The 27,213-nt window shown below is 39.8% G+C and overlaps 2 protein-coding genes across 4 annotated transcripts in view; both read left to right on the top strand.

The window, feature by feature from the left end:
* The window catches only part of SGMS2 (sphingomyelin synthase 2), a 35,694-nt gene extending 33,358 nt beyond the window's left edge, over nt 1-2,336 (top strand). For all 3 annotated transcript variants that reach the window (XM_059470267.1, XM_059470268.1, XM_059470266.1), the window contains exon 6: nt 390-2,336. In XM_059470267.1, coding sequence (XP_059326250.1) covers nt 390-593 — 204 coding nt within the window. In that variant the 3' untranslated portion in view covers nt 594-2,336. The remainder of the gene's footprint in view (nt 1-389) is intronic.
* Nucleotides 2,337-12,136: 9,800 nt separating this feature from the next.
* On the top strand, nt 12,137-26,310 carry LOC132072303 (cytochrome P450 2U1). Its single transcript, XM_059470496.1, has 5 exons — nt 12,137-12,583; nt 17,855-18,487; nt 21,684-21,845; nt 22,808-22,975; nt 23,377-26,310. The coding sequence occupies exons 1-5, from the start codon at nt 12,145-12,147 to the stop codon at nt 23,553-23,555; spliced, it is 1,581 nt and encodes a 526-aa protein (XP_059326479.1). The 5' UTR covers nt 12,137-12,144; the 3' UTR covers nt 23,556-26,310.
* Nucleotides 26,311-27,213: the final 903 nt, after the last annotated feature.

The following is a 27,213-nucleotide window of genomic DNA, read 5'->3' as shown; positions in this document are numbered from 1 at the left end:
CAGAAGGTTGTTGCTGCTGTTGTTTCAACAACACTTTCAAGCAGAAGCATAGCTCTTAAGCCCATTTAGTCTAATTCTCAACTATGACTCATCAGTGGAAACATGTCATGCCTGAAAGCACTCATACTGAAAAGTCTCGAGTGCTTTGTTGCCCCAAATTTTCCACTGCAACAAAGCATCTCTTTGTGGTAAAGATGCTCAGTTTGTAGTATGCATTTGGACTCTAATGTCTGTCTCAATTCTGTGTTTTTAGGCTAAATACTCAGAGTCTTTGCAGAAATGCATGCACGTGCATTGCATTTTTGCTGTTGTCTTGACTCAGTGTAATAGATTTTAAGCTTTTAAACTGACAGTTGCCTTTTCCTTTTTGCATGCTTGTGCCAATACAGACTTTAAAGGTGTCTTCGCAGACGAATTTTCTCTCTCGAGCATGGTGGTATCCAATATTTTATTTCTTCGAGAAGAATGTGCAAGGCTCTGTTCCTTGCAGTTTTTCCTGGCCAATATCTTGGCCTCCCAGCTGCTTCAAATCTTCATGCAAAAAGTATTCGCGGGTTCAGAAGACAGGAGAGGACAATGAAAAATCTACCTGAAGAAAAGAAGGAAAGCATCTGCTGTTTTTTTTCATTTTAGATTTTTTTTTACCAAAACATTAATGCTGTAACCAAAGTTCTTAAGAAGACTGTAACTGAAGAAGTGGACCAAGCTTCTGTGCAATTGATGAAAAGACAATTGTAGACATATATATTGCATTTCAGATGTTTTCTTCTCATCTGGCTGTACAGACCTATTCTACTCTTCAGTGCTGATGAAAAGCACCACTGATGGGATTTTTTTTTAATTAAAGGAAAAAATGGAGCAGGATTGTGCTTTATTAATGAGATAGAGGTGCCAAAGACCACAGTAACACTTCCATTACTATCACTCATCTATCACTCATCCACAGAAGCACCCAAAAGTCTCCTCTTCAGAGCTCTGCAGTGCGTAAGGGCAAAAACATGCTAACATGTAAACGCACGATATTGGCATACTGAGGTGTATAAAAAAATAACACAATTGTGGGAAGTGGCTTGTTGCATTATTCTTGTAATGAAGGTAAGGCCTTTGTGTGACTGGTACAGCTAGAAGCAAGTCTGGCTTTTTTACGCACTGTGGGTATGAATATCTTAGGACCCTAAAATACTACTTACCACTGTTAACTCCCATGTATTCTACTATATAACAATTTTTACATTTTTATTAGTAATTTTATATTTAAATAGTTGTTACCTGATGAATTTGCAAATTAGAAACAGCTGCTAGCTCAAGGAGCCTAAAATTTTATTTTTAGTAAGAGACAGTTTCAACATCTGAATCTTGAATTACAACTGGCCTTGTGTATATAGCTCTACAGTGCCTGTCAGTGTATATAGATGCAGATATACACAAAAGCACATACCTTAAACAAAATTACTTACTGGGAAGAGTAATCCTAGAGTTCTTGATGCAGGCAAAAGTTGTACAGCTCTCACCTGCTTGAGGAATGCAAGGCCAGGTCCAAAATGGGGCTACATTTAAAATAAACATTTTAATTTTAGTAGCAATCTCTTGCTGAAGCTATGTAGCAGGTTTTCTTGGGAGCCATAGTTCTCCAGTGAATTTCTGTCTTTTACCTCTTGACACATGTTTCTGTGACTTACTTTAAAAAAACAACCAAACAAAAAAGTGCTAAGATAAAATATCTACAACAGCAGCATTTCTTCAATTACAACATAATTTCATATTAAATGACACTGTGGTAGGCCTCAAAAATAGATTACCTTTTTTTCCCAGGGATATGGTCCAGCTAAAATGGCTATCTAAACAAGTTGGCTGAGAATGGGGGAAACTACCATGGGGTGAACATGTAACAAAACCACAGATTAACAGCTGCCTGTTTCTTGTTGGTTTGTTGTTTTGTATTGTTGTGAAAGCAAAGTAGAAAATTAGCACACCATGTTTAGCCATTTATATTCTGTATTAATTTCTGCAGTTAACTCAATATTATTTTCAGATACTCACTAAAACCTAATGAAAAGATAAAACTGCATTGTGTTGAGGTGATACTAATATAAATGAAATGCTGCATATTTTAAGAATGTCTTGAACTGAGTGATAAGTGTGAACACAATTTAAATAATGACAACTTTTTAAAAAGTCCAGAGTTAGTTATAAAATGAAATACAGAGTATTCAAATATAAAAATTTTCAGTTAAGGGGATCTTTTCTCTGAGTTGTACATGAGAATATTTTTGTGCATTTCAAATATTTTTGTACATTATCAAAATAATACAATAAAAAGTGTTCCTTTCAATACATTTTTGGAAAAACTTAGTTAAGAAAGAAATTCTGCTGTGGTTTGGTTGTGTTATTTAAATGAGTTTAGCGGACTCTGATAATGTGCCCCTCAAGTTGTGTGTATATGGGCATACCTGTGCTTTCATTTGCTTGCTTCTAGCAGACCTTGAACAGCTACAAAGCCAGTATCAAAAAACTTTTGAAAATCCTTTTTCTCTGTGATACAAATGAATCTGTTCAACACCAGTCAGTATATCTCCCGAGATACTTGTTATATCAGTACTACTTCATAGATCATCATTTTTAAAGCTAAAATCTAAGCTTTGTGATACCTTAAATATGGTCATGTTAATCCACTTGTAGTAATGCTATCTTTTAGGAGTTATGAAAGGATTTCTTTGATAGTCACTGTGCCTTGAAAATAGCATGATGAAAAGCATTACCTAAGGAGCTTAGAGTGGTTTTCATCTGTTGGCTGAAAAATAAATACTTTGACAGTGGGTTTTCTGTAATAGATCTGCGCAGTAGGCTTTCTTCATGCAGGATGAGGTGTTTGGGGTTTTCTACACTTATTCCTGTTTCAGAAGGAAAAAAATGTGAAAGTGATGAAATAGAACTAAGTAAAGACTCTGCTTTTGTTGGGCTGCATGAGCTTTTATTCTACTGCTAAATTTGATAGAGACTTCTGTTTTAGTACAACAGGAAAGTTTAAGTAGCAGCTCTAGCTCAAAATACTTGGTTCCTGTTCTGGCTCAGTCCTCCCTTAAGTACTTAATATTTATCCATTGTATGAAAGCTCTCAAAGGGATATTTGTGTGTTTAATCAGCAGAAAGCCCCAGTTTTCTATCCTCTCAATAGCTTTTAAGTGCTTTTACAAACTTGGATGGTATAGCTGTATTTGATGACTCTTTAGACCTATATGCAAGGTGATAAAATGGGGTAAGTAATGATATATTCTAGTTCTTACTGTTATAGTAATTTATCCAATATAAACCACAACTGCTGTGTAAAAAATTACTAATTGTAACATCTTGGTGATCATTATATACAAATACCACAAAGCTTAAAGTATAGTTTCATCATACAAAGCAAGAGATTGCAGTAGGTAAAAAGGAGAAACTTGGACTTCCCTTAGGAAGTAGGTAGGATGGGACCTACCATCAAGTGGTTGTTGTATTATTTGGTCTGTGTATTATGACATACTTTGCAGTGTGTCACTAATTTTTTTTTTCTAGTTACAGTAATATTTCTCAGATGTCACATGAGCTGCCCCTTTCCTGTGACTATAACATGCTTCTCTCGACTGAAGAGCATTTACATGTTGAACTTTACAGACACTTGGTAAAAAAACCCCACTACATTTGTGCATATCAGTATGATTTAAATGCCGATGGGCTTTCTTAAAATGCCTAACATAAATTTAAATCTGGATTTTAAATGTTAACTTGAGCATTTAAAGAAATGTGCTGCTAAGTGGTCGTGCTACAGATGCTTACTCCTAATGCTAGAAATTGTTAACATCTACTTGAAAGCCCTGTAAATGGACGCCTTTTTCGGTACGTGCTTAGCACTCCCGTGTGGACACAAATGGTACTGTTAATTATCTTTCACTGCTGTTTTCTTGAAAAGATCGCCACAGGTGGCGTAGTAGCAAAAATAGCTGTGCTAAACATTGCTATGAACCCTAGTACGGGATTTACTGCCCTCCTTAAAAAATCTGGTTGGGAGAAAAGGAAACGAAAGAAAGTTTATGTTAAAATACACTACCTTCGTGTGATAGAGAAATAAAGCTCAGCAACAGAGACAGAACTGGGAAGTCTTAAAAGAGATGAGAGACCATTCTCTTAATTGGATTATTGCAAATCTGCTTACTAGGGTCTTAAATCAGAATCTCTGTTCAATCTCTGGCTTTCTCTTATCAGTAGTATCTAGCTAGACAGTTTATCCTAAATTGTTTGGTACTAACCCAAATTCTTTTTCTCATTTCATTAGATGGAATGTTTTAGAGACAGATCCGTTAGCTTCAGTGCAAGATGGAGTCTTTCCCGTTAACTTTAAATTAACTATCTCGTGCCTCTATGTTACTTTTTATGTTTGCTTGCAGGATCGTTTTTCTTTGTTAGTGGGGTTTTGGGTTTTGTGGTTTTGGTTTTGTTGGTTTGGTTTTTTTTTAATGCATAAACCTTGAATCTTAAAGATTCATGGGCTTGTTTTGAAAATGGGTCCAAGCTGCCATATGAACTGGAACCATTTTGCCTTACTGGCAGATGTAATAGTTGTAAAACTCCATTGTCATCTTGATATTTTCACAATATACATGTTTTGGACTTACCTAGAACTCTTTACATGGGCACACAAAATTAGAGTGATGCTATGAGATTGATTTTACAGTGCCTGGAATAGAACACTTCAATACAGAACTGTTCAACGTCTTAAATTCAGTTAGAGAGAATAGGGATCTTAAAAGTAAATACTCCTATTAGGCATCATTCAAGTGGGTACTGCTGCTTAAGTACTCATTAAAAAAATATGCTAGCATGTCATTCAAGTAACTATGATGCTTCTTACAATCCAGAGAGTAGTGCTGAGAAACAAAGGCAGTTTGCATGAAATTGAGCTTAAACTACACCTAACTTGTTAGAAGTGTAGGTTTAAATTGTGTAATAGTTCTGAAAAAAAACCCTATAAGGAAGTAGCAATATTAAGCACATCATTCTATGGTACAGCTGTGTGTCTGTGCTGGCTCTCATCCGTAACTTACAACATAAAAACAAAACCCAACCCAGTGATAAATGCTTGGAGATTAAAGTACTTAAATATTATTAGCAGTCTTTTATAAGTTGTTCCTACAAGCTGTCACTAATAGTTTCTAAAACAAGAACAAAGTGCTGCAATGCTTAAAACATACTGAAGCTTTTTTCTAGTTGGCTTCAGTTTCCATGGATTTAACCATAAGATTAAATCTTATTAACCTATAAAGCAGCACATGAGGATGTCAGGTTGGATACAGGTAGCTCATGTATTTCAAGGAAACTTTCCAGTTTTGAGCTCATCTTTCCTAACTCAACGCTCAATGCCTGAATGATTTTTAAAGATGAAGTAACAATACTGCGTAGTCTCTAATGTGTGTATGAAATACTGGTGTTGAGGATTCCTTCTTTCTACTGTAAGTCAGTGACTAAAAACCCACAAAGGTTTGAATTGCTTTCAGTGAAATTTTTTTAATTGCAAAGGACTTGGTGTTGAGCAAATAGCTAGCTGCTTTTTTTCTGTGGCACTTGGCTGTGTATTAACCTTTAAGATGCAAACTAGAAAGGAGGAGAAGGCAGACCACTTCTTATTGGGAGGAGCAGTGTGTTTGCTTTTTGAATCAAAATTATATTGGCTGCATGTTACATGCAGTCTTATCTGTACTACAGTTGAAAAAAGATGCTGTATTATACTGTTATAGTTAGTGTTTGCACTTTTTAAAATGATTCTGTAGTGGTTGACCCAGTCCTTTTGATCGCTGAGGAGTGAGTTTTTTTGTCTTTTACTTGCTGTCTGTATGGTGAAATGTAACTGGTTTTAGTTCTGGTAAATGTTAATGAAAAAATTGCAGATCTCTTGGATACAGTGCCTAAGGTGTCTGTGCATGGATTTCTTCTAGGAGAAATATTCTTCTTTCAAGCTGTGCCTAAAAAATAATAATGTTAGCTCTTGCCTTTTCTCTCAGCAAAATATGATCTTTAAGAGGTTAGCATTTGTGACACTGCAAAGAATTACTACAGAAGACTCTTCTTTGTGCCAAATGAGTTCAATTTTTACAAAGTATCTTTGAACTACGTTTGAAGATGACTTTTGGGGTTTTTTTGCATTTTTTTTTAAATTTTTAATTAAGAGAAAAAGTAGTCAGAAATGAGTCTGAAATAAAAGCATCTCAAGCAGTTGGGGTCAGGCACCATGCAGGCACATGGGTGTGGAAGGGGTTTCTCTGGGATAAGCAATACTGGATTCAGTACACAGCGGCTTCTCTAGGAAGGCAAACCAGGCTGTACTTGTACAGTACAGATGCCTGGGAGCATCTCTGTCTTTTTGAGCTTCTTTTGGACTGACAGTGCAGTGCTAAAGGTGACAATAGTTTAAAAAAGTGAAGGTCACTTACAAATCAAAACTATAAATGGGGCTGAAAAGGCAGATCTCTGTAAAACCACTTATCAGAAAGCTGCATTCCAATTCAATGGAGCATACAATTGGGTGTTACTTCAGGTGTGTGAGTTGCATTTAAGATGAGTGGGACTGTTTGCTTTCTACTTTTTTTTTTTAATTAAAGGTGGCAGGTATGCTGAGAATACCAAGAGGAAATTTATCTCCCTGCTTACTTTTACCTCTGCCATTGAAGTGTTTGTGCGTGAACCTTAAACAATATTACTGAACTCCAACCCCTCTTTACATTTGGAGTAACTTAGCAGTGCTTTGTTACTTCTGTAAAAACTGGGTTTGCATTCCACTTGTTTCAGTTTGTTGCCATTCAAAATGCTGCTTATGCTGAAGCCTCCTGTCTAACTACATCTGCTTCTACTGATTGTATTTTCTAAATGGCTCAATACAGAAGAGTAGAATTTACATTTGAGAAGGCTTTAGAATTAATCCTAAAGCCACAGACATTCTTGTCAGACACATCTTTGCGCAATTTGTACTTGATAATAATTTCAAGTTTTGAAACCTAACATGCTAGGACATAGTTCTTTTCCCTCAGGAATCAATTCTTGCTTCTTAAATGTTTAGCACATTTGTTTGTGTTTACTTTCGTGATTCAGGAGAGCATGTGTGAGATGTGAAAAAAAAGGTTCTGCTAGTTTTTGAGGTCAGGGTTGTACCAAGGAACCTGAAAGTAAAAGCAGAAATAATGGTTTGATGCTTGTGGTTCTCATGCTTTCCATGTGACTTTGAAAACTCTCAAGACTTCCCTAAAAACAGCACAGGACCTCACTTTGGCTGCAACATGGTTTCATCCTTGTCAGCTGACAGCTTTTCTTGCAGGACTTCTCCTAGGCTGGATCCTAGGTATCCATAGCTCTTTATGTCAATTGCAGCTGTGTATCCAACCTTGGAAAAACTAGGCAAGAAAAGCCATTGGCTGCTGAGGAGCCCTCCAAGGTAGTATGAGAATGCTGTCATGTGTGCATGATAAGAATCTGATAAGGTGGCATTGTTTTGTAGCTTCAGGGTCCAGTTCTGCAAACACCATGCAGCAGACTACTGCAATAACAAACTGAGAAACCTTTGGTGCTCTAGTTTCTACTGATCTTTGCAAATTGGCTGTCATTTTCATAGAAATTCTTCACAATTAGCAAGAGTTGGCTTTTATGTTGTCAAACTTTCAGGATGACACTTTATAGCTGATACTTTGTCAGGTAACCGAGTGTTATGGTTTGCTGTATATGTGCAAGAGGTACTAGAGCTAGAGTTGTGGTTTGTGCTGCAATCTGTTCACTGTGTTAAAAGAACCCAAACCAAAACCAACTATTGCACTAGCTGTACTTTAAAGAAAAGCAATAATGGGAGCATCTTGTAGCTTTTCCCTCCAGAGGTGCTGTCTGTCATGGTCACTTCACTGTCTGTCACTTTACCAACTGTGAATTCGGTAAAACATGTTGAAGAAATTGTCCTATGTGTTTTACTTATTTACTTGGCACGTACAAGTTGAATTTTTTTATTGTCAGCCTGTGTACTAATTAATACAGGTGGACTATTTACATAACCACCCACATATTTAAAAATCTAAAACCTTATATCTATTTATGGTGCTAATAATCTCAAATATTATAAAGAGCTGTTATTCTCTTATTAAACATGAACACTAAGGAAAGCTGTTGTGACACCTTTCAATAAAATAAAATTTCTCTACATTTTAAGCCTGTTCCAAATGCTTTTTATATACATACAACACTTTTCTATTTCTGTTTTATATAAAAATGGCAAAAATACTATTTTAATGCAGGAAAACGTTAGGCGTGTATATCGTTCTAAATTACATGTCAAATTCTAAATTTTCATACATTTAGGATAGCTAATCTTCTGAAACTGTCTAAAATATAAGAATTTCACTAGGTAGGATGAAGGGACAGGCTGGCAGTTTAAATAAAATAATTCTCTGGCTTCATCATCACTGTTGAAGCCTTGGGGACAGAGGGAGAGGATGTGAAGAGGACTAAGCTTTATTAGGAGGTCACTGATTATATAGTGTAGATGTATATTTCACTAAAACTTTAAAAAAAACCCAAACAGCTTGTGATGGATATGACCATGTAGCTGTCTGAAGAGCAGAAGTGAAACAACATAATTGTCAAGGCAGGTCACAGTAGGACATTATAAAAACATGTGAAAGAACCTTAAACTAGATTGTTTTTAGGTAGTGAAACAGCAAAGTAATATTCTAGCTTTGTTTGAAAGCTTCACAAGCAACTTTTTCTTAATATGAAAAACTATCTTGTGCCTTCTGTTTGCAGAAGTTATTGTTGCCTTCCTCCCTGCCTTTGGTTGTGATTTTATTGTATATAATGGACAGCACACTTCCAGATCTTTCCAAGAGGCATTTTTAGGCAGCAGTACCTACACTTTCTATCCACAGAGAATACAGAGCCTTTAGTTCTTGTTAAAGGCCCTTACTTGTGAGCTTACAGTTGTGAAGTATCTGCCTGTGACAGGTGTGGAAATCCTGCTGGAGTCAGCTCTTAGATGAGCATGATGCCCTTAATATATCTGGACATGTGAACATGCAGAGTGGGTGCCATGCCCAGGTGGCACTGCAGCACACCCCTCTACTCTGAAAGGGTTGTACCCCACGCTGCTATGCTTCAAATACTAGAATAAATTCTCTTTTATCACTTCCACCTAGTACTTCAAGAAGTAAATGGGCTTCTCTGAGATCTATTTGATGGAACTTCTATATCAGTGCAAAGAATATTCCATGTTTAGAGTAACTTAATTTAAAGCAGAAACAAGCCCACCATCTAGGATGAAACCAGGGCTGGGTGGGGTTTTTGTTGTGCGAAGGTGGGTAGTCTAGTAACAATAGTCTGGATCGTCTTCCTACTTGTGTCCATGCCTGCTTTTATAGTAGGACCCTTGGAAAAGCCAAAGATTGAACAAAGTCATCCATAATAGTTCTAAGGCTCATTGAAATATAATTTTCCTATTGTAATTACTAGATGTTTCAGAGAAAATTTACTGTATTTTTTTAATTTACAAAAAAAGTGCAATACTTACAGAATATTAAGAGGCAAATGGCTGCATGTTTCAATGCCCTGCAAAAACAAAACCTTTATGAGCATGTGACATGCACTTCACCAATGTGGGGTTTCTTTAGCTTTAGCTGCTGTGTTACACAAACATGTTTCAGTGCATTAGTGTAACTCAGAACTTTCAAATACTTTCAATGTGCTTTTCACAAGGAGAGTGTTTTTTATGAATAAAGTGCCTGTGGAAGTAAAAATCCAAAAGTTGCGTGCAAGCTCAAATAAAGCATGTAAAACCACAGCCCATACTTGAAGAGAATGGGTGCTAAGTCAGCAGCTGCAGAGAACAGCTGGTCAACAGTCCTAAGCCTTGATGGGACTCAAAGATTAAGTTTGAGCAAAGAATATTATGTTGCTTTTGAGAGTTTACTGTGCTAATTAAACTTTCAATGCTTCTGCTTGGGCCTTAACTCTGTAACTTGGTTATCTTTAAGGAGAAATTAGTTCCTTTGAACTATTCTATTTTTAATGTTTTTTTCATGATAGTCTTTACTCTGCTGGGGATGTTTGTTTGCTTGTTATGTGGAGCTATTTTTTGACCTGTTAGAAGTGGAGTCACCAAATGCTTTGATTACTCAGTTAGGGGTAAAAGAGTTTGAAGAATGGTGTTTCCTTAAGTGCAGAATTAAAGGGGGTGTATTTTTTATTACACTGATGCAAGGACTGAACAGGAAGGACTTCCATGGAAAGTACTATAGTCCTAAAACTTGTATATGTAGTTATTGGAGTATGCAGAATATTAGTAAAGTACTTGGATATGTTTTGCTATTAATTTCATGCTTTTAAAAGAGGCTATTTGGTTCTAATTTAAATTGGAGAAACTGATTTTAATGTTGCAACAGCTATTATTTTAACTTGAAATATCTACTGGTATGTTAGAGGAAAAGTAATATTTTATCACTTAGCATTTTGAAATGAATCACATTTTCTATCAAAATTAATGTGCAATTTAATCTCTGGACATCCTAGAATTGGCTATATGCCACTGAAACCAAACTTTCAGCTGCATACATAGGGAAGGAAGGCATTTTTTAAATCTAGTTCAGCTTCTTGACGAGACTGAGAAGGAAGTGGGGCTAGATTACTCTTGTACAAAGAAAACAGACAAAAACAGTAATGTGTTTCAGCTGTGCTGAATACCTTAGCTTCTTATTTTTACACTACAAAATTTAAACTTTTCTGGAGACTCAGATATAAAATATCTTCAGTTCAGCTAAATTTTCATCTGTTTTTATATATTTTTTCTAATAGATGCATTTTATTTGTATACATTGTAATTAGCTGCTGAATTTTTGCCAAATATGGAGAAAATAAAAGCTGAATTCTATTCTGCCAGTCTAAATCTGTTCTTAGTTTTTATCTTTTGTTCAGTCCATGGCTGGTAAAATGTCCACTTGCTGTTTAGATTAAAGAGACAGTTGCCTTAATTGCTCAGAGGAAAACTGACCTTTGACTATTTAAAGCTTTATGTATTTCTGAAATTGCTGTAACTCCTGTATATTTGCAATAAAAACTTTTTAATGCAGTTCAGCCACTATTTTATGAGCAACTTGTCACTATCTTTACTGAATGTTCAACTGTTTAAGAAAATAGTTTGTTTAGCAAAACCCTTTTTATTGGGAAAGCTCCCTTTATTCTGTCCATTGTTTTGTTTTTTGGGGATCACTTTATAGAGGGAGCACTGTGGGCAAAACATGAATACTTTTCTCTGTTAGTGAGGGTATATCAAGAGCGCTTACTAAACCCACTGATATTGCAGTAAATTATTGGGAAGATCAGACAGTGGCAGTTTATGATGTCTAATTACCTCTTGGGGGTTAAATTTTATATTGCTGATCAGCTGGGAAGAGTGCACTCAGGTGTTTACTAGAGGGAGGGGGAAGTTACCCTCAACACCACTTCTGGGTGGGTGTGGGGGATTGGGGTGTTTGGGTGTGGTTTGGATTTTTGTGTCTGTGTTTGAGGTTTTTATTACTATTTTATTTGAGGGAAAGGAGGAGAGCTACATGTCTTTTTCCTCTAAAATTTAAGTGCCTCTCTTCGAAGCCTCACTGTGCTGTTTTACATTTGCTAAGCAGGGGACCTAAAGCTGGGATGTGGTTCTAGGTTCGTCCTTGGCTGTGGAAACAGAAAGTTTCGGTGTATTCCCTCGAACTGCCGGATTTTTGTGTTTGGGAACGGGGAAAAAGGATCCATCTGCATTTCCTTCCCTCCTAAACAGCTAAAAAAATAGACATTTGCCTAAGGAGCATTTGAAAGCAAGTCCTGCGGGGGGGTGGGGAGGAGCGCTCACTTTTGGTGTAATTGTTTTTTTGGGGTTTTTTCCCACGAGTAGGACAGCGGTTAACGTTCAACGCTTTACAAACCGGGGCTCTGCCGCGCCGTGCCGTGCGCGGGGGCGGTGTCGGGGCCGGGCCCGCTCCCCGCCCACAGGCCCGGCGGGCCGGGGTCAGGGCGCCGCCGGCCTCGCCTCCCGCCCGCCCCCGCCATCTTAAACCGCTACGCGCCTCCGGTGAGCCGAGGCCGGCGGTGCCGCTGCCCGCGGAGATGGCGGGGACGAGCACGGAAGCTCGGACGTGGCTGCTGCGGCCGCCCACGGCCACTGAGCTGCTGCTGGTGGGCCTGTGCTGGCTCGGCTGCTACTGGCTGCTGCGGCGCTGGCCGCGGGCGCTGTCGGGGCTGCCGCCGGGCCCCGCGCCCTGGCCGCTCGTGGGCAACTTCGCCTTCGCCCTTCTGCCGCCTCCGCTGCTGCGCAGGTGGGCGGTGGATGTGAAGGGCGACCGGCTCTCCCCCGCCTTCTCGCCCCACGTCTTCCTCACCGGCCTCACCAAGATGTACGGCAGCATCTTCCGGCTCTTCGTGGGCAGCCGCCCATTCATCATCCTCAACACTTTCGGGGCGGTGCGGGAGGCGCTGGTGCAGAAGGCGGAGGTGTTCAGCGACCGGCCCTCCGTGCCCATCGTCCTCATGATCACCCACCACAAGGGTAAGCGCCCGGGGCACCCCCAGACCCGCCCGGGCAGCTGCCGCACGCCCGGAGGTGGCCGGGCTGATGCTTGGGAGTGATGCGGAGCGGGGGCTGCTCGGGACCGGGGCTGCTCTTCCGAATTTATAAATAAGTCCCACGCATTGTGGACTGAACTGTTTGTTTGCTTTTTGCTCCTTGCCTGTGTCCCTCGCCGTGCTGCTGACAGAGAGAAACTCGCCCTGCCTTGAGGTGCAGCATCCCCGCGAAGTTCGCAGTGCGGTGCCGTGCACCACAGAGCGTCTCTGTGTGGCTGAAGTGCCCGGTGCCTTTAGCTCTGTGTGCAGTAACGGGACTGGGGAGCCTTTAGCTCTGTGTGCAGTAACGGGACTGGGGAGCCTTTAGCTCTGTGTGCAGTAACGGGACTGGGGAGCTGATGGACTGCTTTAGACTGGAGAAGGGGAGGCTCAAGGGGAGGCCTTATCTCTCTCTCCAACTGCCTGCAAAGGGCTTGTAGCCAGGGCGGGGTTGGTCTCCTGGGTAATAAGGGATAGGACAAGAGGAAATGGCCTCAAGTTGCACCAGGGGAAGTTTAAGTTGGGCATTGGGAGGAATTTGTTCACAAAAAGGGTGGTTTGACAGTGGAATGGACTGCACAGGGGCATGGTGGAATCACCATCCCTGGAGGTGTTTATGGAAAAGCTGGATGTGGCACTCAGTGCCATGGTCCCATTCACAAGGTGGTGTTTGGTCATGGGTTGGAATCAATCTCCGAGGTGTGTTCCAGCCTCATTGTTTCTGTGGCTGCCATTTGTGCAGGGCTTTAAGGCACAGCTGGTCTGTCACCTTTCTGATTTTGGCTGTGTGAGGGGAAGAAATTTCAAGTACTTGGGCAGTGGTATGAAACTGAGCACTCCCCCAGCTCTTACCAAGGTAGCAGTGGCAGAGATCAGGCTTCTGCAGAGTCCCATGGCCGCGCACTCTGCGCTGCCTCTGTACAAGGTACTGTTGCTGAGATATTTGCAAATGTGTTATTCTGCTTGTCAAAACTTACTGAGCATGTTTGGGTTTGGTTGTCTTTTTTTTTTTCTTTTTAAGTCCAAAGGAGAGTTACTAGTTTTTGTAGGAAAAAAGCATGAGGAGTTTAAACAGTGCTGACAATACTGCAGGTAGAATTTCTTCATGTTTAGTTTTTAGGTCATTACTGATCTCTGTGTTTATGGAAATATACTTACCTTTTTCAGTTTAGGAGGTGGACCCCAGAAGGCTTGTTAGTGTGCTAGCTTGTTGTGAGATGTAGTTTTTTTTTATTTTTTCCAGGGCTAGGGAAATCTGGTTTTTAAGTGCATGAAACATTTTTCTTTTTTTTTTTTTTTTTTTCCCCTATACCAGAATTGACCTAGTAAAGAGAAGAAAGTGAGGAACCTAGATCATGTTTATAAAAATGGCATCAGGTACCATTGCTGAAATCAGTTTAAAGAATAAAAAAAAGATGAATTGTGTTGTTTTAATGATATTGTTCCAAGACAGATCTTACTGGCAAGTTGTTATCGTGCGTGAGTATTTTTAGGTACAGTACTTCATGAAGAACTGGAGGAGGAAAGGGGAAGAGGAGTTAGATAATTTTAGCAGTGCTGCAAATCCGCATGTTCAGGCTAGATTTTTTTTTTCCCTTTAATGCTGTGAATTTCATATGTATCTTGTTCCTTATCAGATTTTTTGAATATGAAGAGTAGCCAGGGCAGCTGGCAGCTTCCACCAGTGGGTGCTCCAGGAGAGCTGGACGTAGCAGGAACCTGTTGTCCACAGCCAGAGCATGCTGCAGGCAAGCCCAGGGACAGTGCCTGTCTGTGTTGCGCTGTGGCAGGGACATTGTGTTGCTCTGGGTTTGGTTTTATCTGTAAGGTCACCATAGGCATGAGGACTGCAGCATCAGGGCTGCCCATAAAACATCCCCAGCTGTTCCAAGGTGCTCATGTTAGCAGCATGCTGGATTGCCCCAGATGCAGGAATATTGTAGAGTGAACCACAGGGCTGGTGTGTTCTGAGTGCACAAAGGGTGAATGTGGGCAGTGGGGCCACTGCCCCCCACAAGCTGGTTCTCCAAATGCCAGTGGAAGCTGCAGGTGATGTCCCTGTGCTGCCTTGGGTTTGGTGGTGGCATGAGGAGATGACTGAGCCTCTGCCAGGCTGTGTTTGTGCTAACACAAAGTGTTGCTTTTTCCGTCTGTGGTTTGTGGGGGAGGCAGACAGGTTACAGCACTCAAACTGGAGGCCTCTTAAGATTGGTTTGGGTGATAATTTCAGGGGTTTGTGGGTGAGATGTTTCTGCAGCTCAGGACAGCAGCAGTTGTGTTGGTATGTCCTAGGAAAGGAAACAAGGGCAGGATGAGCCCTTACTCCTTCAGCTCTACCTCTCAGAATTTGGGTACTACAGCTCTGGGAGGTTTAGTGTCCATTTTGGGTTCCTGCATGTCCTTGGGTTCTTTGGGTTCCTTCATTCTCTAAGTGAGCTGTTGTGGTGAGAACTTAGAGACATTTTCTTGTGAGCTACATTTGCTGGTATAGTTTTGTCTTTACCTTGAGCTGCCCTGCCACGTATGGAATGGAAGCTGTGTGGTTCTATTGCAGGTAAGATGAAAAGAAAGTGCGTGGGGGAGAGCAGGTAGAAGTATCAGAAATGGCAAATACTACATTTCAGCAACTTGATTAGCAAGTGAGGGAGGCCTTGGCTGGATAGGAAATGCCATAAGAACTTAAGGGAGAAGGTAGCAGTCAATTCTTAATTTTGAATTCATCATCACATATGTTTGCAGAAAGAGAAGTAGTAGACCGGGGAGAAACTAGACATTTCTGTGGTCTGATTTTAGTATTTTAGTTTTTTGTATTCTGTAGCTTCGAGTGGTAGCAAAGACTGAATCTGCAGAGTAGATGGAGTCAGAGGGGTTGTCTGCCTTTATAGCCCTGCCCTGTGCATATCCACATGTGGACATCTGGCAACACAGAATTTGAATGTTTTTAAATGTCATGAGTGCTGTGTTTGTCATTGTTCCCAGGACTGTAGCAGCACTAGAGCTAGCAGTAAAAAATGTGGGGGATGGAGGAGAGTAAGTAAGCCTTTGCTTCTTGTGAGGATTTTAATTTTTTTTTTTTTTTTTTTTTTTGTGTAAAAAGGGGGAATAAAATGAACTCTCTGGTTTTCTGAGTTCGTTGGTTATGTTGAAAGGGTTTCATTATCAGCTCATAGAAATTTGGCCTCTGTAGTGAGCATGAAGTCCTGGTTATTGTTGCTTCAGAGTTTATTATTGTATGGCCTTCAGGGTTTTTTTGTTGTTGTTTGTTTTGTTTTGCTTTAATTTCTTTACAGGGGAGGTTATTTTTGTTGTTTGTGGTTTTTTAAAGAGTAGAGATGTCTGTGCTGAGTAACTTGGCTTTTTAAGGCGGGCAGATTTTCTTTGAAATCAGCAAAGGACTGATTATTGTAGATTGCTAGGGATGCAGTTGAGAGTTTGCTTTCTTCTCTTTCCTCTGTTGTTCTGTCTTTATGCTCTTCTTTTTCCTTAATCTGTCTTCTATGTAATTATTTCCCAATTTACAAATGAGTTGTTAGTATTCTGCAGCAGTTTGGGGTTTGGGGACATCAGAAAACACCGATGCTCTCTGCTGATTGCTGGAGAGGCTCACTGTGTGTGAGGACATTTGTTGTTGGTGTCAGCTTTTCCGTGGGCCTAGGCAAGTCTCTTTTACATTCAAGACAATAGATCTGTTTTGTTTTATTGAAAGTATTTGGATCCTGAAACTAATTTTCCGAACCCCCCCCCAAAAAAGGGAAGAGACTGTGGGTGCATAGTCTGTTTTAGAGATATTTGTTGTGGGATAGAAACAGTGATAATTTTGTTTTGTTCTAAGAAATCCATGTTTCTTTTGCAACCCAGCCACAAAGCCTGGAGACCCAGGGTTCTTGGTTCTTGGCCAAATTCAACCCAGGTTGGTTCTTGGCCAAATCCAGCCCCAAATACTCCCGTTTTTTCACTTAACCTACTTGAGGACACTAGTGCTAACAGGAAACAGTTGAGAGAGAAAATCTGGAAAGATTTTGGTTCTGTTTTTTTGAAGGGCCAGGAAGTGGACATTTGAATAGATTGCCTGAGGAATGTCTTCATGCAGAGAAGATGAAATTCAGCTGATTCTGAGCTTGTCCTGACTCTTCCTAATGTTCTTATTTAGGACGTTTGAAGCTAGGTCATGTGTTTGTATTCTTTGAGCATTAAGAACTTGGAACGTTAACTTGTAGTAGAAATGTAAGTAATGTTAAGTATTGAAACATGATGCATCTTCTAGTACTAATGTACTGCTTCTATTTTGTTATGACCATTTCTCTGTTTAAATTCAAGGTTAAGATTTGCAGTTGACAGATGAAGAACTGATGTTGCTTTTACAAAGTAACTTTTTGTTTCCAGAAAAAAAAATTTTTAAAAAGTGGTATCGTTTTACTAGAAGAACAAATCCAGAACTAGATCATGTTTGATGACTAAACTTCTCTGGTTAACCATGGAGTACATTAGAAATTGCAGGTTGTGTATTTGTTACCCTGTGGTGTCTTTGGTGTGGTCTTTTAATTCAACATAAGAGATGTTTCTGTTTGAAAGTGAGTAATTGGGATTTAATTTAGATGGTGTTTCTTAATGACTCAATCATCTAGAACAAGTGCCTGCAGGCATCAAAACTGTTGAGATGCCTATCAAGCAGGATTTTGCCAAGTGTCCCTGAACGTGCTTTCACCTTCCCAGTTTTCTTGCAGTGTGAGTATCCTGTATTTTTATTACAACTTAAAGATAAAGCTTGCTTGTAATAAACACACTGGCAAAAAGTTTGTATAACACGAAGGGGAAAAATGCAAATCAATTTGTGTTTTAATGTCTTCTGTTATGCCTTGCTGAAGAAGTTCATATCTCAGGATATTGGGGAGAAAAGGATGTATCTAACATATATCCCAGACTAACTGTTCCCTCTTCTCCATCTATTTGTTTCTTGCAAAGTCTAGTGAAACTAGTGATGTAACTAGTGATGTAACTTGGATATTTGTTTCAGTGATGAGGAAAAGGAGGGACAGGATTTCCAAAAGCTATGATAAAGAACCTTGTGTTTTTCCTTTAGCTCCTAGACAGGTGCTTGGGAGAGGTTTGCTGTGTATCATTTCCCTCTTTTCTGGCTCTTGGGTTGCAGGCATGGCTAACTATTTCTAATTGAAAGATGGGCATTTTGGTTTCAGTCTCTCCCTTTTTCTTTCAGGCGTTATTTTTGCGCCTTATGGCCCTGTGTGGAAGCAACAGAGGAAATTCTCTCTATCAACACTGCGTCATTTTGGAGTAGGGAGACACAGCTTAGAGCCTAAAATCATCGAGGAGCTGAACTTTGTAAAGGAGGAGATGCTGAAGCACGGCAAGGATTCATTTAATCCCTTCCCGATCATTCGCAACGCGGTGTCCAATGTTATCTGTTCCATGGCCTTTGGCAAGCGCTTTAACTACGAAGATGCTGAGTTCAAGATGATGCTGAAGAACATGGCCCGTGCCCTGGAGCTGAGTGTGAACAGCTACATGATCCTGGTCAACATCTGTCCCTGGCTCTACTACCTTCCCTTTGGGCCCTTCCGCGAGCTCCGGCAAACCGAGTTGGACATCACTGCTTTTCTGAAGAGAATAATTGCCCAGCACAGGGACACACTGGATGCAGCAAATCCCAGGGACTTCATTGATATGTATTTCATCCACGCTGAGGAAGAGAAGAACAACAAGGAGAGCAGTTTCAATGATGATTACCTGTTTTTTATCATCGGGGATCTCTTCATCGCCGGCACTGATACGACTTCCAACACATTGCTGTGGTGTCTGCTCTACATGTCTCTTTACCCTGAAGTACAAGGTGAGATTACTTTTATTGTAAGTGATTTATCCCAGACTGTAAAGCTCCAGATGGATGCTCAGAAACAGAAGCAAGCAGCAACAGCGAAGGAATCATTTGGAGAGTCAGCAGTTTGTGTTGTATGTGTGAATTGAAAGGCTGGTGTGTAATCAGGCATCTTCTATCCTGCTGTTCTATGATGATTTCTGGGTTAGTGCTATATATTAAGTGCTAAATAGCCCTTTAACCTGTGAATTTCTTCTGGTTTGGGACAACTTTATCTTTCCCAAGCAATTCCAGGGAACTTTAACATGTTTGAAAAAGTTTGGCAGTTGTGACATTCCAGGCTTGTAGTAGTGATAGAAGATGTGTGAAGACCATAGTGCTAAGGTCTGCTTTTATGGCTCCCTGAGCAGCGAGGTTCTTGGACCTGGCAGCAGAGTCTGGGGAAGTAAAACACCACCTGCTGTAGGGGAGGATCAAATCAGAAACAGCTTAAGCAAACTGGATTTGCACAAATGCACAGCACCAGCTGCCAGTGTTGTTAGAGGGCCTCTCCCCATCAGTGCTCAGGGCAGTTGGATGGGTTGCTGATGATGAGGGATGGGGGGACACAGACAGAGGCAGAACAAATTGGTCTTGTTCAGTGTTAGAGAAGGATGACTGAGGGGAAACCTTATGCTATCTACTACTGTCTGATGAAAAGATGTTAAGAAGATGGAGGCAGTCTCCTCTGAGGTGTGCTGTGGAGGGAAGGGAAGCAGTGGAAACAACCTTCTGTAAGAAAATTCTGATCAGATACCAGGAAAAGAAATTGCCCTGTCAGCGTGGCAAAGGAGTGACACAGATTGCCCTGAGAGTTAACAGAATCTCTGGTTTTGGAATTTTTCAAAACTAAGTGGGTCATGACCGGTGGTAGTCTCATCTACCCTGAGTTGGATCTGTTTGGAAAAATCTCTTCAAATAGGTCAAGATCACAGTTTATTGCACAAAGTCAAACTGCAAAACAGGGAGAGAGTTCACTGGGGACAAATGTGAAGTAAACTTTTATTGCACAGGCTTATTCTTCTGTTTTAATGCTGTCTGTTATCACTGCTTGACTTGATATGCACTTTCATGGATTATATACATTCTAAATTACACAAATGGAATCCAGAAGAGATTTGTGTTTGTTTTTTTTTAACTTTTTTTCCTTCTGCCTGGTGCTGTATGTGTATGTGCTAGTCAATTTTCACTTTTCTGCTGATCTCTAACAATTTTATTACCTCTCTGCTTTCCCCTTATGCTGTGGCTCCTGTCAAGTAATCTAAATATGCTCAGTAGTTCAGACTGCATCACTTTTAATATCCCATTCCTTTTATCCTGATTGCCTTGGAGCTGTGTATGGGCCCCGTTTTTATTCCTGGAAATACATTTCTCTTAAATGTATTTCCTTCCTAGAGAAAATACTGGAATTATGTTTCCTTTAGAAGTAGCAAAAGTTGCTTGCAGTCATGGAAAGGAAACTAAGGGCTATCAGAGGAAAAAAAGTATTTTTCTCTGTGGAAAAAGGTTTTGCTTTTTACACGGAAATAGAGAATGATGTGGATGGACAATATGGTGAAGCCATGGGGAGTATTTGGTTTGTTCTGTTCCCTGACTTTGTTTTGGTCCTTGACTTCTGAAGATCATTGAGATTTTTAAAAATATGAAAAGTTGTGGAACAGTTCAAATAACATGCTCTTGCAGAGGCTGCTGGAGTTTACATTTTGCAGCTGAAAATGTGAGCAGCATTTTGGCTGCTCTCTGTGTAGTTCCTCATATTTTTAGAAACAATGAACAAATGAGTTCAGGATAAAGCACTGATGTGACATTCGGTATGAGACAGTCTCATTATATAGTTTTTTAATATTGAAAACTTTATTTATTTATTTATATTACTGTGAACATACGTGCCTGAATATAGGGCTACGATAGGTCCCTAATAGAACGTAAAGAAAGAACTTTCTTCCCCACAAAGAAAGTACTGGAGAGTCACACCGTCAGCACGTCTCTTGCTGTATTTTTTGTATTTTTCAATGTTCCTCATGCATGAGCTTTCCTTCTGGGGCAAACCCAGTAGGTGGCAGCAGCGGCTCCTCAGATGCAGTTCAGGCAGCAAGTGGGGATGCTGCTCGGGAAATGGAGAGGTTTTTTGCGTTGATTTATTTAATCTTGTATCACTGTTAAGGAGAGAAAAGAGCAAAAACTCAGAATATCAGCAGCCTAGTTGGAAAAGGCAAGTGGAACAACCACAAAGTATGCAGGATATAAAGGGTAAAAATAAAAGTTGACTTTTATTATTATTGAATAAAGGTTAGTTTTGAGGTCTCCTTCTCCAAGATTGTCTTTTGTGGTGTAGCCAGATTGTAAGTTACCTGCAAGAAAAGGCACATCATCCTGTATGTATGTTGGTGAAGCAAGTCCTGAATTTGGAAACTTCTGTGAAGAGAATTATTTGTATGCTGAGGCTTCAGCATACAAAGAAATGAAAGGGGCAAGGAAATAATCTGATCTTTTTTGCTCCTCATGAATGAGAAAGTTGATAAACTCATGAATTTTTTTGACTTTGCAGAAGGGCTGCAAGGGAAAGGAGCACTGCTGCAGCCTTTGGGGGAAATGGGAAATACCTGATTTTAGGTTCTGTGAATAGGAAGTAGGAAATGGCCTTAAGAAGTTAAATGACTTCAGTGCTTGCAGTAACAGCACCAGAATTCCTGCTCCAGAATGAAGTATCTAAAGCAACTGCATGAAAAACTTTCCCATCTCTTCATGCTCAGGCACACACTGCACACAGTTCTCTCACTGTTCAAGTTTTTAATTGCAGAGCAGAAGCTTGATCTTCCCATCGTTCAAATGACTGTATAATTAAACTCCTAAAGTAAGATTATGAATACATTTGGAGTAGCAGCAGGACTTTTCCTGTATTTTTCCAATACTGCAGTGCTAGCAATGTCTGTCAGCTCAGTAGCTTTACTCTTGACTCTTGTCAAGATTGTGCTTGGTTGTTTTCTCCTTGGCTGAGTCTGTTCCTAAGGCTAATGTTGGCATAGCTGTTTCAGCTAGGAATAACATCTTGAAGTAATTTTGAGAAATCTAAGTAAACAGTGAAGCAAGCACAGTCAGATGAAATTGAGATTATGTCTTCCCACATATTATGTCCTTTGACTTCTTTATTTTTCTTGCTCCCTTTGAATAGAGAAAGTTCATGCAGAAATTGAAGCAGTTCTGGGACGTGACAAAGTTCCCTCTCTTGCTCACAAGGCTCAAATGCCCTTCACAGAGGCAACCATTATGGAAGTGCAGAGGATGACTGCAGTTGTTCCCCTTTCCATTCCTCGAATGGCCTCAGAAACTGCTGGTAAGCATTTCTAGAGACTTGTTACTACAGCATTTCCTCTGGGGCTGAAGATGTGATGGGTTATCTAGTGATAATTTGCAAAGACCTCATTTACGTATTAGGCCTGTAAAACAAATATGTAAATGTCCTTTCTAGGAAGCAGGAGGCCTTGACATAGTTCTCTGTGTAAGCAGCATGTCTGACCTGACATCCAGCAGTTTTTCTAATCTCCAGTGATTTCTTCTCTGGGAGTCAGCATGTATTGACTAATGTGCTGAGTCCATAGCTGGCAGCTGAGACTGCAGCTTTGTACCTGAAGCAGCAGAGCTGTTCTTGGCATTCTGACACAGAGGTCTGAAAACATCAGTTTAGCGTGATTGGTTTGATAAAGGCTTACACCACTGACCTCCACACGTACAGAAAGCATTAAGAAATAGCACCTCCCAACTCAGGTATGTGTTTTCATAAACATAGCTGAGCCCTGGCCAAAGTCAGTGTGAGAGAGCAATACTCAGCTTTTAAACCTATTACTGAATTGATCAGCTTTTCTAAATGTTTTGATTTGCAGGGGAGTGAGGTGCAGCAAGCTGAAATGAGACTAGTAATTTCAAAACTCTTGTGTCACAACAGTTCAAAGTCCATCCTTTGACTGTGGTGGGGCTCTGTGACAGCACAGGAGCAGGAGGAAAGTGGGTCACAGTATTGGGGTGCTGCAGAGTGCATTTCTGACAACTGCTGCTTCCTTCTCTCTGCAGAAGCTGTTGGTGTAACTTGGTGTCTTTCCAGCTGCTCAGGCTTGTGTGATTCTGACTCAAGCAGGGTAGCAGAGATCACCTTTGCCTTCAGCTTTTGCTACATTTGCAGCCCACATCTAGGGATTGATACAATTTTTTGTGACATCCTCTTGTTGTCTTTTTACTGTTGTTTTTCCTATGTTTCCTTCTAGCAACTTGTCACATCTCTGTTTCTGCTTTTGTTTAAAGTGCTCCAGGGATATACTATTCCTAAGGGTAGTGTGATTGTGCCCAACCTGTGGTCAGTACACAGAGATCCAAACATTTGGGAGAAACCAGATGAATTTCAGCCGTCAAGATTTCTGGATGAAAATGGCCAGCTAATAAAGAAAGAGTCATTCATTCCTTTTGGAATGGGTAAGATAATCCACATGGAGTCATTAGCTGGGTGGGTGGTGGTGTTTCAAGTGTAGGGCATTGGGAGTGAGAGATGTAAAAGTTGTACATAGGACCAATTATAGAAATAGATTTATTATCCCAGTTGGTGTCTTGCAAAATGGTTTGGGTTCCTAAGAAGCCAGTCACTAGACAGGAATTATGAATTGTCCTTTGATACTACTTTTGCTTTGGATGTAAATGTTGTTAATATGAACTAGTACTGCTGAGCAAGGCTTAGACTCAAATACAGGGGGCCAGAGCTTCAGAGGTCATAGCTTAATAGTAGTTTGAGCCTTTTTTGGGCTGTGGTAGCACATGTGTGTTAACAAAGAGGTCAACTGTATAAAGCCAGTAATATTTCTCTTCTAATTGTTCTTTAGGTAAACGTGTGTGCATGGGAGAGCAGTTGGCAAAAATGGAGCTGTTCTTGATTTTTTCAAGTCTTATGCAAAGTTTTACCTTTATGTACCCTGAAAATGCTGCAAAACCATCTATGGAGGGAAGGTTTGGTCTAACTTTAGCTCCATGTCCATTCAACATAATAGCTTTGAAGAAATGATGCAGTGTCAAAAAAGATTAAGCAAAGAAATACTGCACTTTTAAAATACACCTTTTTTTTTTTTCTCTTTTTTCTTTCTTTTTTATTATTATTATTATTTCCAGCTTATTTTGTTACTTTCTTTCCAGAAAATAACCCCAACTGCTTAGGCCTTCCTAGTCAGTGAGAATGATCCATTTAGCCTTCTGGAAAGATTTTTTTTTGTCAGCTGTTGCATTCCACAAATGAACTGACAGCATCGTTTTTAATTTGATATTAAAACTTGGTGGGCTTAACCTCTGCCTATTATGGTCAGTTTGTCAAATGTTGATTATGGGAGAATGGTCCAAAACATTTGTTACTGTTCTGGCAAATAGTAATTGTGAAAAATTGTGAAAGCCACACATAAACATTTCATTTACCAAAGGAGTGAAGCACATCATGTAATATTAAAAATATTAATGAATTGTTAGCATTTTCTGTGAAAAGAAAGGTTATAACTGAGCTTAAATAATTACTTATACTTTTTGGAAATTACAAAATTCCATTACTTTTAACTTTGGAGGATTGTTTTTTGTAACTAACTTATAGGTGTAGTAGATGAGATCCAGATATCCTTGAGATTCAGGGCTCACTATAAAAAAGCAGGTACCAAGGTGGAAAAGCCAGGATTTGAGGCCAAAGGAGTCCTTGACTATGCCATATTCTCAACATGGAATGAGTGTGCAGCATCAGGATGCAGATGTTTTATCTCAGAATACAAACAAGAGTGGAATTCTCTAACAAGGAACAGCAGAACTCCATTCTCTCTGGTGCCAAACATATTCAAGACATCTGTGCTGCCTCTGGCATTCATTGTTTACCTCATGGCAGCACTGGCTGCAGGCTGGATGGGACCAGCAGCAGCTCACTGGGGAAAGCACTACAGTCTGCAGTGTGTAGTCCTGAAGTCGGGGCTGGTGCTCAGGGTTTTCATCCACAGGCAGCGTGGACAGTACTTCCCTCTGGCTTTGGGAACTGGAGTCTTCAAATATGGCATCACTACAGCAGTACAGGTACTGCTTATGCATTTAGCAGGAACAGGAGGATGGGTCTCTCATTATTATCTTCCACATAGAGTAAAAGAATCTGTAGTTCATGCAGCATTAGTGTACCAGTACTTTTTCCACATACAGAATCTTAATACTCTTAACCACTGTCAAAACAGCTGCTGAGGAAACCTCATGTTAATTGTTTCAGAACAGGACACTCAGTCTTGCCTTGTATTTCAGACATGGAAAGTGATCTTTTGGGGGGCTATGTAACAACTAACCTTTAAATAGTTGTTCTTAATAATTCTTTAATCTCTTTACACTCCTTTTGATCTATCAGAATTTCATATCACATTAATTAAGTTATTACGTACTCTTCTAAAGACTTTTTTCCCCCTCACTGGAGATGTAGAGAATACTTGGAGTCCTCCTGATGTCAAGTTTCCAAGACTGGAATGTGAATTTGAATGTAATTTGGAATTGGGTATTCCATAGTAGAAACAAAACTTAAATTGTAGAAGAGACAACTTTTCAGCTTTAAATTAATGTCTGGTTTTGTCACTTTTAACCTTGAAGTTTTAAAAGCCAGGTAGTGCCTAACAAAGACTGTAAGATAGTTATTTTGCATTTAAATTAAGGTTTTCTGTTACCTGTTTTGAATAACAGAGTGCCTTAATTTTTGAATTATGTATTTGGTTGGTGAGGTATCCCACTCTTTCTGTGAGAACTTTCAATGCCTTTCAATTTAATTAGGTTAACTTTGGACTATATAGGCTTGTGGGTTTGGTTTTTTGGTATGAAGTTTTTGAAAACTTAGTACAATAAAAAGTTGATTTTGGTACCAAGGCTAGTGAACGTGCTCTAAAACCTGAGAGTACTTGAGAATTAAGCACTTTATTTAATTTAATTTTGTATTTTCCAATGAATAAATAGATTCTATAGGGTTGGGATATTTGTCTGGCAATCTTAAAATTATGCTTAATTGACAAGCTAAAATTAAGTGCTGATAATATTTATCTTTCTGTTGAAATGCCTCTTTAAACAACATAATGATGTTGGTGTGCAACTGATCACTTTTACAAAATACCTGTCCTTTTAATCAATGAAGACACATTTGAAAAGCACTTTAGTATTTTTTTACAGATGCCAAAGAAGATGCAATTCACATAATCCCCTGGTATGTGAAACTGTACATATTTGTGCTTGTTTTGCCTGCTGAGTTTAGTTTAAAATGTCACCTTTGAGAATTAGCCTTCTACAAATACTACTTTGAGAATGTGGGTTTTGGTGATACCTGTGATCAAATGCTGCAATGTGCCACATGCTAAAACTACTAACTGGAAATTCCAAACACTTCAAAGTGTGCTAGAATACAGGATGCTGTTGGAATAAATAAAGACAATAAACACCTGTCTTTCATACCTTCCAGGTGCATTGAAATTTTCACAGGATACCATAAAAGTAGCTAAGCAATAGCGTAAAAGCAGCAAAATCTGTGGTTTTCAAAGTGTGTTGCCATCTTTGGCTGACTGTAAAGAGTGGTAGCAAAGTTGGTTTGTTTTTGTAAATGTATCCTCCCCCTCTCCTTTTTTTTAGCAGGGGAAGCATCTCAAATGCCTTGTTGAAAAATGTATGCCCAGATAAGTGGGTGACTGTTTCTGAAGGCTGCAAATATCTTTATTTCTAAAATTTCTTTGCTTCAATGTATTTTTATTTTGAATAAAGTAATTCCCAAGTGTTTCACAGCTTTGAAAAGTCATTTCAATGAGTTCCACTTACTGACTAAACTTGTGGTGTTTGGCATCTTACATCTTGCAGAAAAAGTTTCTGAGTGAGAAAATGTTAAAAATACTCTGGATGAGGAGTGAAGGAGGTGGGGAAACAAAGTGAAATTGGGAAAATAACATTGCCAGGCATGTTATGATCAAATGATAGAAAGAGATTTTAAAAAAACACTTAACTAGAATAGAAGAGGGAAGGGTAGGAGATAAGGAAGATAAAAAAGCAAATTAATTGTCAGCAGGAGGAGGTGTGCATTCTGCAGGAAAGGAAACCTGGGCAGAGAGGGAAAGGGGTGCCAAGAGGGAGCCTGGGGGAGCAGGCAAAGGGCCCCCAAGGGGTCTCAGGGGAAAGTGGGACATCCTTCCCTATGGAAGAGCAAGGGGCTGAGCAGGAGCCAGCTGAAGTGTTTGTGGGGAGGGGATGGGTATCAGCACTGGTGTTAACCAGGAGCTGTAGGTGGAAATCTTGTGTCTTATGCCCTGGAGTTAGGTTGCAGGTTACTTGGTATACTGCTATTTTTTGTTTGTTTGCTTGTTTTTAGGGGAAATTCATTAATTACCTCTCAGCTGTCATTTGTATAGACAAAGATCATTAAGGGTGAGTCTTTGGATAAAGCTGTTTCCACAGCCACTTCCTGCTCCTTGCCTAATCCGGGTGAAATTTTTTGCAGTAGGTTTGTCGTACAAAGTGCAGAGATATGAGAATACAACACTTTATTTGAATAAAACAAGTTGCTTAATGTTTATCCTGATGCTGACTCAAGTAGTAATTGCTGTGTTGTCAGCTGCTGCTGAAGTGCAAGTCTTTCTGGTGATAAATTAATTAGATGGGAATCAGGGCAGTCTGCATCTGCTATGATTCAGCTG

Source organism: Ammospiza nelsoni, chromosome 4 (assembly GCF_027579445.1).
Source record: "Ammospiza nelsoni isolate bAmmNel1 chromosome 4, bAmmNel1.pri, whole genome shotgun sequence".
Lineage (NCBI taxonomy): Eukaryota > Metazoa > Chordata > Aves > Passeriformes > Passerellidae > Ammospiza > Ammospiza nelsoni.
Note: the sequence above shows the minus strand (reverse complement) of the source record. Positions and strands in the feature narration are given on the sequence as shown.